A 15,123-nucleotide genomic window follows, 5' to 3' on the forward strand; every position below is an offset into this window, starting at 1 on the left:
TAAACTATATCAAGAGAAAGCTGTCTGAGTCATTTCACCACTAATAAAAAATGTTTTCTTTTATTCCACTAGACTTGGCGAAAAAAAAAAGGCCTGATTGACACCTCAAAGAAATTCAGATTAACAGGGCACTTGTTGCGGCCTCCTTTTAGAATCTGTATGTAAAAAAGAAAAAACCTTGGTGGGTTTTTCCCCATAGGAGACAAGAAGTTATGGACTGCCTGTTACTACAAAAAATTACTGGTTTCTGGTATCAGTGCACACTGATTAAAACATGAGGGGGTCACCCAGAAGATTCTCTGCAGATACAAATGCTTGTTTATTAAAGCCACGACATTAAAGTGGTTGGATAATTATAAAAGCCAGTGGCCAAATCTGTTCCCCATTTGCTCATATTTAACTCCACAGTGAGCCACTCTGTTCTCTTATCGCTCCCATTCTTTTCAGGGCAAGTTGGGTGTGAGCAGCTGAGATCAAATGTGGCTGAAACATTTTTCAACACATTGTTAAGTACTTCCCAAGGATGTAAACACAGAAAAGCAAATCAGGACCAAAACAGAAATTGTGGTTTAATAAAAACACTACTTTCTCTCTCACTCCATATTGTGGCCACATATTTCATGGTCTTAGCCTAGCAAATTAGTGATGGAGAATCACGCCATCAACTCCAATCTTCTTTCCGTCTCAGTAAAGCTCACAAATCAGCTCAGAGTTTTGACTGAAAAGGGCTTTGTGTTCTGGATGACAAATGATCAAGGGGTAAAGCCAAGGTTTCATTTGGTCCAGGCATCCCTGAGCCAGCAGGTCTGAACTCTTACTTTCTAGTATTAGATTAGTTTCCTCTGTCTCCTGGCTATCAGCATTCTGAGGCTACTATTATGAATGTTTGTAAGAATAATGTATAGAATCTGAATTTTCCTGTATTTGACTGCAACACTGCAGTAAAATAGTCATTTACGTTTTGTTAGCACATTAGCCCTAAGCATAACATTTTATGTAGAGGGTCGCAAAATAACAAAATAATAAAACTTTGTTGTTTTTCTGTGACTTCACAATTTTCTATAAAAAGGATAAGAATCAACTCCATTTTGGCAGAGACCCTTGTCACAATCATTGTAGCACAATTAAAAGTCTCTAGATCCCAATTTTCACACAGAGCACTTACAAACTCTTCATGTTTTATAATACATTTTAGGAGGCAAATTTAGGATAACTGCTGAATCTTTAATAGTGAAATTTAAAAATTAAGTTTAGTTCATTTTAATTTTTGAAATTCCACCCTAGCTGAGAGGTGTGGCAGCCAAGGGTATAATCCAGCTGTTAGTAGGGGGCATTCAATCACTAGCTCTTTTCTATGTAAAGTATGTAATCACCAGGTTGAAGCAGAAGGTAGAAAGACTTAAGGAATATCTTCCGACTTTTCATCTTTTCACCTCTATCCAGAGAATTTCTATGAAATGCAGGAAATGACCCCAAAACAAGATTGCACAGAATTCTGAGAAGTCAGAGGTCATGAAAGATAGCCAAGAGACACCGGTGAATGAACAACCGTGATGTACAAGGCAAAGTAGAAAGCAAGCCAGCATTGCTTGGACAGGTTTCTTTCTGGAGATGGAAAATCTGGTCCCTCCGAAGAAACAGCAGCACACTCTGAATGATGAGACAAGAATGCAGAGACAGGACTGGACAGAGCCCTCAGTCGTAAAACAGACAGATGGAACTGGGCAGAGGGAAGAGGAGGAAGAACAACTCCTACATCCTTGGAACTACACAACAGAATGAAGCCTGTGTTTTCCCCCACAGCCTCTTTCCAGACCTGTGGGCCAACAAGCAGAGTAGAGAGTACCTCAAGGGCAAAGACAGGATCTTAAGAGTGGCCAGCCCAAGGCAGCACCCAATCAAGCTTATTCAATGAATAGATGAGAACCATAAGGAGGATCCAACAATGTTAACAGTGGGAAGAAAGCTTGTGACTAGTTCTTAGACTTGGAAACTGAGGCTTCTTCTGAACAAATTGGGAAATCATCATCATGGTAAATGGTACCTATTATAACCCACTACTCTAAACATATCTGATAGCAGGAAATATATCTTCTGTATCTTTGTATTTTAGTTATCTTTGTTTCCTCAACACATAATCAGGCTCAGGAGATGTTTGTTGATCTGTGTGCCAAACTTGGCCGTTCAACACATGTTGTCTTCCTGGAGTGGGTGCTTCAGATGTAACCACACTGAGTGCCACCCTGGTTCTTGCAAAGTTGAATGACAGATGCAACTGGGAGGAATATGCTTTGGGACAAAGATAATGTTTTTTGTGAATTACTTTTTCTGATTAAATGCAGGCATACTGGAAGAGGAAGGAAGATATAATAAATAAATGGTTTTACTACAGATGATATTAATGAAACAAGATTTGAATTTCTAAACCATGGCCTGCTAACTACATTTCCTTTTTGATTAGGTTACTTGCTTGGCTGATGAGGAAATACAGTAGACAGTGTATCTCTGGGCTTTAGCAAGACATTTAATAGGATCCCTGAACAGTGTGATAGCAGAATCAGGTGGATTTCCAGCCAGCCATATAACTAGTGCTGCTTAATGTCAACCTGGAGGGAGGTCTATGATGGGCAGCCTCATGTCTCATTACCTGGCCTGTATTCACTTGGATGAAAATGGTGAAGTCATGCGTATATCTGTAGATTGTATGAAAATGGGAGACAGCAAAATGTGGGATGGCAGAATTAAGGTATTTATAAAAGCTCTTGACATGGGGATGATGGTGGCTAAGTCATCTCTAACAGGATGGCATTTTAAAGGGATAAATGTAAGGTTCAATAAACCAGCAGGGTTAACTACAGGATTGGGAGATGTGGCTTAACAATAATATCCATGGAAAAGACTCAGGGATTTTAGTTGATGGTCAAATGGATTTATCATGAAGCCAAAGAAGCTTAAACTTCAAGGTACCTTATTGGCATGGCCCTGAACTTAACTGTGTATTAATAATTGCTTCATTTTTCTTAAAAAAGAGCCCTTAAATTATATAAATTGTAGAGCCCCTCAAAGCCTGCATCTCTTCCCCATTGATATTTAATGGTGTATGGTGATGGTCAAAAGTCACTTTTAGACTTCTTTAATAGAAGATTGTACTGAAAACTATAGACATTATCGACTCTCACAATCCTAACCTGGTCAAATGACTCCTGAAATAGGGTGTCCAGTCTGAGTCATGACATTTTAGAGAAATTAGACCAACAAGCAAAAACCTGAAATAAGTCTCCCTTACTGGCTCCTTCCTCTTGGCCTCATGACCTCTCAACACTGGACCTGGGCCCCTTTCTCTTCTGAAAATATTTCTCACTCTAGGTCACATCATGTATCTTCTGGGCTTTAAATACCTCTAATATGCTAACGGATTCCAAATTAATATCTCTAGCCCAACTCTGAGTTCTCTGAGCTCTGTTCTCATAAATCCAACTGTCTGATTTCAAGGCACTAAACATGACCAGGACTAAACTCCTGAATTCCCCCCATACCCATCCCATCTCCTCTTCTTTTTAAATTTTAAGTAGAGTTGGATTTTTTATTTTTTTAAGAGACAGAATCTTGCTCTGTTGCCCAGGCTGGAGTACAGTGCAGATTATAGCTCAGTGCAGCCTAGAACTTCTGGCCTCGCGTGATCTTTCCACTTTGGCCTCCCAAAGTACTGGGATTACCGTCATGGGCCACAGCACCTGGCCTTCACCTCCCTTTCTTGACAGAGGAACAAGTTGGAAGGACAGCGAGCAGGGTTTTGAAGAACGGTGGATAAAAATTGAAGATGATTAATCTAAAAGGGAAAAAATTGGCAGTGTGGGTGAAGGGTATCTAAGACACTGTAGGTGGGAAAGGGATCACATCACTTCCTTGAAGATACAATGAGACAAATAAGGAAAAACTTTCCAACACAGAGACTGAAAAATGCCCCCAGGAGATGATGATTTCACCATCCCTGGATTTCAGGGAGGAGTGGGGTCAGCCAGACAATAGTACTGTCTGTTAGTTCTGGTTTTGTTAGTTGATCTCTGGTGATTAAGACTCCAAAACCCTGAAGCTCAAAGTGTACTGATAGTTCTATTTTTTCAGTCTATTTATTTTTAGCTGTTCTTATATTTTTTTAAAAAGTATCATTTTTGTTTGTCCCAAATTGTGGTTTTGGTTTCCCTGGAGTTAACTAGTATATTTCAAGGACTGGATAAAAGGAACAGGGCTGGACACCAAGTGGTCCTCAAGGTCTGTTTGTTATTCAGTTACTCAACCCTTTTTCCAAGGCAACAATGGGCAATCCTAGCTCCAAAAGGCTGATAACCACTGGTCCAGTCCAGTGATTTTCAATTCACTTTAGCTGTGGCATCCTTTCTTCAAAGTCCACAATGTAAAATAGATAAAAGCCGAGTTGCTTTGGTTGGGGCAGGAGGAAGAGTGAATTTGACCCAATATCCCTTGCCTTCCCCCACCACACTGACACCATTGATCTAGTCTGTTAGGGAAAATCCTAGAGATCCTTTTCAATATGTATTAACTGTTGCTTTTTCAAAAGTACCAGCATGGGGGTTTGTGGGTGGCGGAAGAGAACATGACATGATACCTGAGTATAATCAAAATGTGTGTCCTCCAGAACCTACCCCAATAAATATAAACCCTGGGGAATCTGCCCTTCCATGGAACCTGAGTTCTTCAGTTAGGGCAATTTTCTTTTTCTGTAGTTAGTGACAAAATCTGACACATGCACAGCCCATGGTGCTAACATTTTGCTTCCATAATCTAGTAAAAATGGATAAGCAGCAATCTTCATAACAACCTTATTTAAAGAAGGGTAAGGGGAGATATTATTTGAGATGCAAATATGCCAAATTGTGTTACTTCCTTATTGAAAATCTTGGCAATGACAAACACTTTTCTTTACATATTTCCTTTGCTTGGTTTTTCAGCAAAAAAAGACAAACCAATCACTTGGGTAGAAACCAACCACTAGAAAATAACTACAGAACTGCACAGGAATGTGGAAAGTGCCCATGTGCATGCAAATGAGCTACAAGCAGGCCACTTAACTGCTCACCATGTCATTGGGCCCCTTCCAGCCTTCTGCAGCTTTCTGTCTTCCCTGAGGCAAGATGCTAATAATGTGTGTGATCCCAGAGCTACTAGACAAATGCCCACCTACCTGCCTCTGGGTACAACATGCACATGGGGACATAATCTTGCAAAAGATTCTGACATTATAGTGATCAAACAACAACTTCAGGACAGTAGGCAGAGTGAGAATTGTAGTCCTAGCTTTGGAATTTCAATGCAATCGAACAGTGGCTTACTAGGCCTTTACTACGTGCAGGTGCAATGGATACAGAGATGAATGAGGCAAGATGCACAAACTCTAGTGGCCTTGGAGGCAGACAGGGCCAAAGCTTGCATTTTGAAGTGGTAAAGATAAACCAACTGGGAGTGAGCTCTGAAGCCTCTGAGAAAGGAGCTGCCTGCCTGGGGGATCCCGTCCTGGTGTGTGTTTCAAGATGCAGATGATGCCACACCTTCTGAGAGCTGGGGCTTCAAAAATGTTCCTTTTCACAGTTTTGCATTCTCCCCTCCCCAGTGGCTGGAGAGTGAACATTATTATGCCATCTGATCAGTGTTTTTAAAGAAGCCTCCAGGTGACCCAGATGAAGTTGGGCAGTGTGCTTACAGTTCTTGCCAGTGATGAAAGTATAAACAGAGCTCTCTCTGAACCACAGGGCCAAGGAAGATTAAGTGCAGAAGGACACGTGGCCCTTCACAGTACACATGAGATGGACAAGCTGCCATCTCAGGAAGACAGTTTTAAACAGACTTGGTAACTCTTCTTATCAGAACATCCCTCAGTCCCTCCATGTAGAAATCTGCTATCGGCCACAAGCAGGCTCCAACCTACTATGGTGATGGGTCTGAATTGTTTCTGTAACTGCTATAAATATATAACCTAGATAAACAAGGTTCATTACTTTGGAAAGTTTCCCGTCCAGGATAAATTCCCAAGCACAAATAAGCACATCAAAATCTTTGATCTCATTTGACCAAATACTGCTAACTTCACACAGTTTTCAACACTTCACATGTGTCATCTTTGAATAAGACACGCATTAGAAATACGAATGACCCAGCTTCAGTCCAGCTACTTTAGCCATGTTTTTTTTGGGTCACAGACGTGCCCCATTTTCCTACGTGCCTCCTTTTGTAGAGCCCTCTTTCTTTTGTGGGCTGTTCAAACAGCCCAAGTTCAAACATTGGGACCAGGCATTAAAGTAAGAAAAATCTGAAATAATTAGGCCTGGAAAAGGAGGTGCCAAAAGCCCAAGATATCTTTGAAGTATTATTTCAGAAAACATGAAACGTAGGTTTTCTTTTGGGCTCTGACATTTCAAGTTTCTCCATCATTTTTACCATCTGTAAAGTGTTGACTGTTCCAGTGCCTCCCATCTATATCTCAGGCACATTAAGAATTATTCCAATTAATTGTAAATGAGTGCTCTAAATTATTTTGGCAATGAGCCACAAAAATAAAATATTTTGGATCATGCAATTTTGCTTATTTCAGGAGAGCTGTGAGTTTCCCTTCCCTTCTTCTTCTGTCTCCCCCAGTGCTCTCAAAGAGGAATCGAAGGCAACCAAGCCACTAGAAACACAGATATTCTCAGACATGAACCTACCTCTTGGTCGGTGAAAATCTCTATGAAGTTCTGGAAGGAGAAAGAGCCGGACTGGAGAATGAGCTCTCCGGTGTTTTCAAAGCACTGCCCGGTCAGCACGAGCAGTTTGTGTCGGGCAGCATCAGTGATCATTAAACGCACCTGCAATAAAGCACAGACCGTAGGCCCTGAGCCGCGGGCAGTGCTGCCGTCCCACCACCAGGACAGGGCTAGCCTTCAGGGCCATGGGAGTTTATTACCAGCAAAAGCATTCATTCCCCAAAGGTCTAATTTCTCCTGGAGGCCAGAAGAGCACGGAAGGGTTGAATGGATCCCTGGCTGTAGGATCACCCACAAAGCCAGTAAGTGTAGTTATCAGTTTGCCCATGAATGCCGTTTTCAAAGTTTCTCTACAACCAAGACAGTAGCAATAGTTGACTTTCTCCCCCTAGTTTCCTCCTCTTTTTCAAAGCTGCCTTCACAGCTGGTAATCATTCGTTCCACAGCTGTTAGAAATGTCTGCTAGCAGCACGTGGTCTGTGAAACCAGGGAAGACTTGGAACTGTCTCACAGGCTGAATCACCATGTATAGTTCAGGTTCCCCAGTGGCCTCCTCAGGAAGCACGGGGTTCCAAACTAGGGTCCCAAACCAACCCCTCCCATACGGCATCTCTTTCCTTCCAAGGCGTGCAGCAAGCACACAGCTCCAAGTGCAGTTTCCAATGGCATCAGTAAGGTGCTTATCATTGAATAGAAAGAAAAGGCTGCCCCTATGTAGCAGTCTTTGAGAGAATTGCAAATGGTTTGCGCTGAAGAACTCTGTGAACTTTTAAGTGGAAGGAAGCCAGCCGTCCTTCAGCAAATACCACTCCAAAGCACCAAGGTGTCTATTCTGAGCCCAGTTCATGAACGTTCAGCACATACTACTTGCCAGGCATCATGTTAGGCACTGAGGGGAGGATACAAAAGTAAACAGACCATGACCCTTTACCCAAGAACCCCACAGTCTAATCATGGAAAAAACACATGTACCTAAGTAATTGTTTCAGCCCCATCTGCTCCACAGGCAAGCCTGGATTCCTTTTATAAAATTCCATATTTTTCCTTTCTCACAACTCTTCCGGGCAGTTTGCCTGGACATATATTAATCCTCCAGCTTATTTTTTTTTCCCCCTTTTGAGACAGGGTCTCACTCTGTTGCTCAGGCTGGAGTGCAGTGGTGCCATCTCGGCTCACTGCAACCTCCGCCTCCTGGGTCCAAGCAATCCTCCCATCTCACCCTCCTGAGTAGCTGGGACCACGGGCATGCAACACTATGCCTGGCTAATTTTTTGTATTTTTGGTAGAGATGGGGTTTCACCACGTTGCACAGGCTGTAATTCTCCAGCTTTTTTCAAGTTCTAATTACTTCCTGACTCTGTCAGTAACAGAGATTGCTATCCCATCACTTTCCTCAGCTTTGCACCTTCATGCATTGTCAGAGGTCCTGCTGATCTAAAGCAGGCAGAAATAGAACAGGTGACATCACGACAGTCAAAAAGTGGCAGCAACTCAAGTGTCCATCAACTGAGGAATGGATGCACAGATGTGGGCTATCCATACACTGGCACTGTTCAGCCCCGAAAATGAATGCAGTCCTGACATATGCTACGACATGGATGAACCCTGAAATTGTTAGGCTAAAATAAGCCAGACACACAAGGCCACATAGTATATGATTATATTTATATGAAATGTCCAGAACTGGCAAATCAGGACAGGCAGGTTTGCGGTTGTCAGCACTGGGGAAGAATGGAGAGTGACTGCCGATGAGCTCAGGGCTTTAGGGTCATGATAGACACATTCTGGAATTAGATAGGGGTGATGGTTGCAAAACTTTGTAAATACACTAAAGACCACTGAATTACATACTTTAAAGGGATAGATTTTATGGTCCTTGAATTACATCTCCATTTACAAAAACAGGATACAGTCACAGAGATGCTCAAAGTGTGGGTAGAAGGGACACTGCAAATAATGGAGGCTCCCAGGGACTTTGGCTACTTTAATGTCCAAGAAGCAACTCAATCTCAAAAGTGCTCAACTGTAATAAAGGAAGTGGAAAGTGGAGTGACAGCAACTCCTCTGGCCTGGGTCACCAGGGACTCTTGGCTTCAACCAAGTTCTTACGTCACACTGGGCTCCGAAATACCCAGTTACTCTCCATAGCAACAGTTTCATATGGTGGTAATAGTAACAATCACAGCTAATATTTACATTTCAGTCATTATGTGCCATGCTCTGTTCTAAGCACTTGGTACTTCTAAGCACAACATTAAATATGAACCTTAAATGTAGAAACTATTATGACCTCCATTTTACAGAGGTGCAAACTGAGACAAAGACAGTAAATAGCTTGCTTGAGGCTCCCAGCTAGTAAGAGGCAGACGTGGGATTATGAACCCAGGTGGCCTGGTGCCAGCCCATGCTTCTGACCACTATGCTAGCCTGCCTTTTCACAGTGATAGGAGTGTGCAGGGAGGCTCTGAATGGGGCTTGCACTGAGATGCCATTCTTGAGACGCCATTGTTCTCCAGGCTTGTCCTGTATGTCCCAGCCTGAGGGCTTGTGTCTATTTCCCCTAATACATCCCTATCAGACTCCATCCCAGCAGCACTCCCCACCACCCCCCTCATAAACACCCCAAATTCATACTCCCTTGCCTGGACAAAATCTTACAGTTCCAGCTACTATCTTCCACTTTGTCCTTATCAGGAGGAGCAGTCTGGGTGGTACCGATGCAGAGAACCAACCATTAGTGGGGGGGTTAAGAAAGACCTCTTAACCCAGAACTTCTCTCTGTTGTGACCCTCTCCTGCCCCCATTTGCCCAGCCCTTCTAATCCGCTGGGTCCCTAGCCAGTGTGTGGGGCCCGGCCCCAGATTCTACAGAGCTGAATGCTTACCTCAGTGCTGACTGCTTCATCAGAAGGGTTGATCAGGACCACTGTTTCTAAAACGTCACTTCGGTGATGAAGGATCTTTTGTCCTGCAGGCACAAAAACACACACAAAAGGGGAGACCTTTAGCTTTTCCAGATGAAAACTGCCCTGCCTGCTCCTGGGACAGCACAGGAATTTCTGCCTCCGACGTGGTACACAGCTCCGAGATTCTCTACATCATTTTGGGAAACATAATTGGTGCTATTAAAAAAGAGCCACTAGCAGGTTCCTCCCGGAGCTGCGTTTGTGTGGTCGGGGGCTCCTCCTGCTCTCACACTCTCCCGTTTTCAGGGTCGGTCTAGGCAGCCTCCTTGCGGTAATGGCGGTTTTCATCTGAGACAAGGGTGGGTGCCAGGAAAACTCAATGGGGCTCTTGACATTTCCTTTCTCATGGTAATTGGGGATGTTTCTCCGTATCAGCCTTTCTTCTGGTGAGAACTGCACTGAGATTAATTAGGAGCCTTATTGTGAAATGAATGACATCCAGAAACTCCAGCTAACAATTAGCCCAACAATCAGAATGGCTGTCTGAGGCAGGCTTACAGTCTGTTGGAGTATTCATTAATTAATTCACTTGCTCATAGGAAACTGGAGACACTGTAAGCAAATGAAAAGTGGAGAACAACCCTCCCACGAAACAGGGTGGCCAAACTGCCCCCTAAAAATATGCACAATGGATGGAAAACAATAAAGCAAGGTGTTGGGTGTGATGACCGCCTGTCTAAGGAAGGCTGAAACCCTGCAGGGCTGTGGCTCCACATCCCTGACTTCCCCCCACTCACAGGTCCTAGGGTCATTCCGTGGCTGAACCAGCCCTCCAGCCAAAGGAGACGGAGACCTGTGCATGACCTTCTACGAAGACTCCCCCTCCCTGGACAATGGGATGAAATGATTAGGCGGATGTACGGCCAGAGTTGGTGATACAGGCTTGGGCAGCTGCTAAGGACAGGGAAGTGGGTGTTCTCTCTGAAATGTGGGAGGGAGACGCATGGGTGGGAGGGTAGACACAAACTTGTCTGCTGCTTGGAAGTACAATGACGCTCAGGCAGCAGGAGGAAATGGAATAGAATCTGAGGGAGGCAGACACCAGAGGAGAGAAATACATGAGGAAAGAATGACCAAAAGCAACTGTTTTCTAGAAAAATAGTTCGGCAGTTCTTCAAAAAGCTAAAATAGAATTACTGTATGACCCAGCAATCCCACTTCCAGGTGGAATTGAAAGCAGGAACCTGAACAGATGCTTGTATGCCAATGTTAATTGTAGCATTATTCACAATGGTAAGACAGCCCAAATGTCCATCTATGGATGATTGGGTAAAATGTGGTGTATCAATACAATGGAACATTATTCAAACATAAAGATGAATGAAGTTCTGATAATGCCAAAACATGGATGAACCTAGGAAACAGTCTGCTAAATGAAATAAGCCAGATACAAAAGGATAAATATAGTGATTCCAATTACATGAAATCTCCAGAACAGGCAACTTTATAGAGTTAGAGAGTAGATTAGAAGGTAACAGGGACTAAGAGAAGGGGAATGGGGAGTTATTGTTGAGTGGGTACAGTTTCTGTTTGCAGTGATGAAAATGTTTTTAAAATAGAGGTGATGAACGCTGGACACAGTAGCTTTTGCCTATAATACCAGCACTTTGGGAGGCCAAGGCAGGGGGATTGCTTGAACCCAGGAGTTCAAAACTAGCCTGGACAACAAAGTGAGACCCCATGTCTAAAAAAAAAATGGCCAGGTGCAGTGGCTCATGCCTATAATCCCAGCGCTTGGGGAGGCCGAGGCAGGTGGATCACGAGGTCAGGAGTTCAAGACCAGTCTGGCCAACATAGTGAAACGCCGTCTCTACTAAAAGTACAAAAAATTAGCCGGCTGTGATGATGTGTGCCTGTAATTCCAGCTACTTGGGAGGCTGAGGCAAGAGGAGAATCATGTGAACCCAGGAGGCAGAGGTTGCAGTGAGCCGAGATTGCACTATTGCACACCAGTCCCGGCAACAGTGTCAGACTCTATCTCAAAAACAAACAAACAAACAAACAAACAAACAAAAACAACAACAAAAAAACTGGGTGTGGTGGCACACACCTGTGGTCCCATCTACATGGGAGGCTGAGGCAGGAGAATCAATTGAGCCCAGAAGGTCAAGGCTGCAGTGAGCCAAGAACATGCCATTGCACCCCAGCCTGGGTAACAGAGCAGGACTCTGTCTCAAAAAACTGATAAAATAAAAAAAGAGGGGATGGTTGTACAACCTTGTGAATGTAATTAATGACACCAAATTGTACATTTTAAAATAGTTAAAATGGCAAATTTTATATTTTATATATATTTTATCATGAGTTAAAAATTAATAATATACCAAAAAACATTCACTAGTACACTATAAATGGGTAAATTGTATGGTATGCAAACTAGATCTCAATGAAGCAATTAGAAAATGAAAAACATAAAGCAGTCCAGGATACACTGATTCTTTTTCCTTTATATCAAGAAGGACCAGAAGTACTACAGAAACAGCAACATGTTGAAATAGTCACCACCAACCACCATCACTGTTACCAAGCCCATTCTCCCCCACCATCTTACTTTTCCTAACAGCTAACATTTACCAACAAACCCCACATCACAGATGGAAGCCTAAACAGAACAATAATGGTGTCAGGCACTGTTCTAAGACATACATGGCTTCATTTAATCCTCAGAAGAGCTCTGTGACATAGGTACTATGATTATCCCCCTTTACTGTCAAGAGCAATGAGTCTACAGAAGAGAATTAACCTGCCCAAAGTCACACAACTAGTAAGTGGTCGAGCCAGGATTTGGAGCCAGGTCACCTGGATCTAGAGTCCTTCTGCTTCGCTGCCCTATGGGTTGGTTACTGGACTAAAATTTGTTAAAATAGACAAGGCACAGACACCAAATGCCAAAAGACAGTTAGGGAAAGGTTCAAAGAAATAAAATCAGAGATGAGCTTACAAAAGCAGGAAGGCAAAAAATATTAGGAGAAGAATATTGGCCAAAAAAAGGCAAACGTGGCAGAATATCCCACATAAAAGAAGTTAAAATTAAGAGAAAATGTGTGATGTCTTACTCCAAAAGCCTAAAAATAAACTCCAAAACAGAACAAAGTCCCACAGTTTGAGCAGATAAAGAACTGAGGCTTAAGAAGAATAAACCACAGGAAAGAAAGTTAATTTATTATGAATGCTAAATACTGTAATTTATTGGACATTGCTTTTTGGCATTTTGGTTGTTTTTGGTTTTGACAACCATGTACATTTAAAGCTAAAGCAAAAGAAAATCAACTGAAATAAGCAAAGAATAAAATGAAAATTGGCAAGACACATGAAACTATCCTCTTTCTAGGTCTTTCCATCAGTGGTCTTCTTGAAACAAAGGTTTCAAGAGCTTCAAAGGCACTAGGTTGAGATGAAATTAAGCAAAAGCTTAAGACCAAGGAGAAGGAATATCATTTCTTTGGTCACAATTTTGTTGTGGGCACCCAGAGCATCAGGCAGCGCAATGTCCGAATATGACTGTCATCATGTCTGTATTCTGCAGGAATCCATACAAGTAGACTTGAGCAAGGTATGTAAAGTGGCTCCCTCCGCAAGTGATGGTAATGAAATCAGAGCCTCTTTCTTTCTGAAGTGATCCTACACCATGCCCTCAGCCTTGCTAACCGCACCCTTCAACACCCATGTCCAGGCGACAGCAGCCTGCACAGTCCACCCGCCTCCACATCACGCTCTTCCCCAAACACACAGTGAGCTTGCCTGCTGCCGAGGTGGCCCATGGCAGGAGGCGTCTTACCATCCACCAGCAGTCCCTTTCTTTGGCTTCATCACTTGCAAACAAAACAAATGCCACGTGACAGCTGCCATTTACCTCCACTCCTTCCAAGTCAATCTTCAGACCAGTTTGCCCAGGAATTCAACTAACGATGTTCTCTTTTGTCCATCTTTGGAAATATTGAGAGGAATGGCACAGACATGCACCAAGATGCCATGGCTGCTTCTTCAACAAAAGCCTTTTTATAGGATCGGATTTGAATGAAGGAGGGGATTTAAAGGGAGAGAGAGAAGCTTCTAGCTCTTGTCACAGCCAGACTGTTGGCCAGATTCTTTCCCGGGACGACGTAAAGTGGGGCCGGGCCACCCCAGCATCTGGTCAAGCCTGGCAGAGGGGCCCTGACGCGCCCCCACCCCTGGCATCCCCGTGGGTGCCAGCTTTCCTGCGGCAGGCGGGTGGGTTCTCAGCGCAGGCGACTGGGATGCTCACAAAGTTGCATATTTGGGGAATGTTTCACACTGGGAAACGGGCCAGGCATTCTGAAGGGAGGCCACCACCCTGGCTTGTAAAGGTCTCATTCAGTTGCTTCAGAAAAGAAGTTCCCAGGAAAGAAAGGCGGCCGGGTTCCAGCCTCTCTCCCCACCATTGTAGTCCGCATTCTCCATTCAACACCTCACAGGGAAACCCTTAGGCAGCCCGGTGAATAGTTAACTTTCCCCGGCATCCGCATCGGTCTGAGGGCAGCAAAAGCGGGGGCTCGACCTGGAATGACTGTGTCACTTATTGCTTCATAAGAAAAAGTCTTTGAGGGCTTCCCCACAAAACTCAGCATGATTGTGAAGCCTCGACCTGGGTCGGGGGCGGGGGCAGTGGAGAAGACTGTGTGTGACAAAAGGGGTCCGCGCCACCTCAGAATCAAAAGAGGACAGTCTGAGGACCCTCGAAGCAGCAGGGGCCTTGCAGACAATGAGACTTTTGTTTGTGTTCTCCCAAAGCTGTGTTTGGAACTCAAAAGGAAGCCTGCATTTTTTGATTATTGTGGGGATTTTATTCCTTTTTGAAAACGTGTCAGATTAATTGAACCTATGTGTCTTATAAGATTTGGCTTTTTTAGTAGCTTATGTTTAACTATATTCAATTGATTCTGAAATCTCTTAAAGCAAAATGTTATTATCTACGTATGTAAATTTCTAGGATGCTTGCGGGATTCTTCTCCACAGAGTTTAGGATTCATCTACACACACAAACACACACACACACACACACACACACACACACACACACACCCCTCAGAGGCTTCACCCTGGTTTTGGAAGAAGGAAATAGAAATGGTAATTGAAGAATAAAGAAAGCCTCTGATTTCTACTCAGTATGAAAGGGAAATGATGAGGAGGGTCCTGAACTATTGGTAACCAGGACTGAGGGGCAGGGCATGGGCAGGGGCTTTAGTCAGGAGAAAAGTCGTCCTGCCCCCATCTCCGCCTCTCTGCTCTGTCAGCTCCCACTGCCGCCCTCTCTTCACCTACCAACTACTTCCAGCCGCCTGCCCAGATTCAACAATGGAATAACTTACAATGTGAAGATTCTGGAGTTAGAGAGAAAAATACGTGAGATAAAAAAGGACTGGGTTGATTTAGCTGAAA

General features: G+C 43.5%; 1 protein-coding gene across 2 annotated transcripts in view; it reads right to left on the reverse strand.

Annotated features, from left to right (window-relative positions):
* The window catches only part of MAP1B (microtubule-associated protein 1B), a 99,496-nt gene that overhangs the window by 16,451 nt on the left and 67,922 nt on the right, over nt 1–15,123 (reverse strand). The window contains exons 3-5 of one of the 2 annotated variants that reach the window (XM_011959293.1): nt 9,643–9,725; nt 6,720–6,860; nt 105–155 (exon numbers count right to left, since the gene is read on the reverse strand). In XM_011959293.1, the coding sequence (XP_011814683.1) occupies nt 105–155; nt 6,720–6,860; nt 9,643–9,725 (275 nt within the window). The remainder of the gene's footprint in view (nt 1–104; nt 156–6,719; nt 6,861–9,642; nt 9,726–15,123) is intronic. The other variant, XM_011959295.1, reaches the window with a different exon arrangement.

This window comes from Colobus angolensis, unplaced genomic scaffold, assembly GCF_000951035.1.
Source record: "Colobus angolensis palliatus isolate OR3802 unplaced genomic scaffold, Cang.pa_1.0 Scaffold49, whole genome shotgun sequence".
Classification (NCBI taxonomy): domain Eukaryota; kingdom Metazoa; phylum Chordata; class Mammalia; order Primates; family Cercopithecidae; genus Colobus; species Colobus angolensis.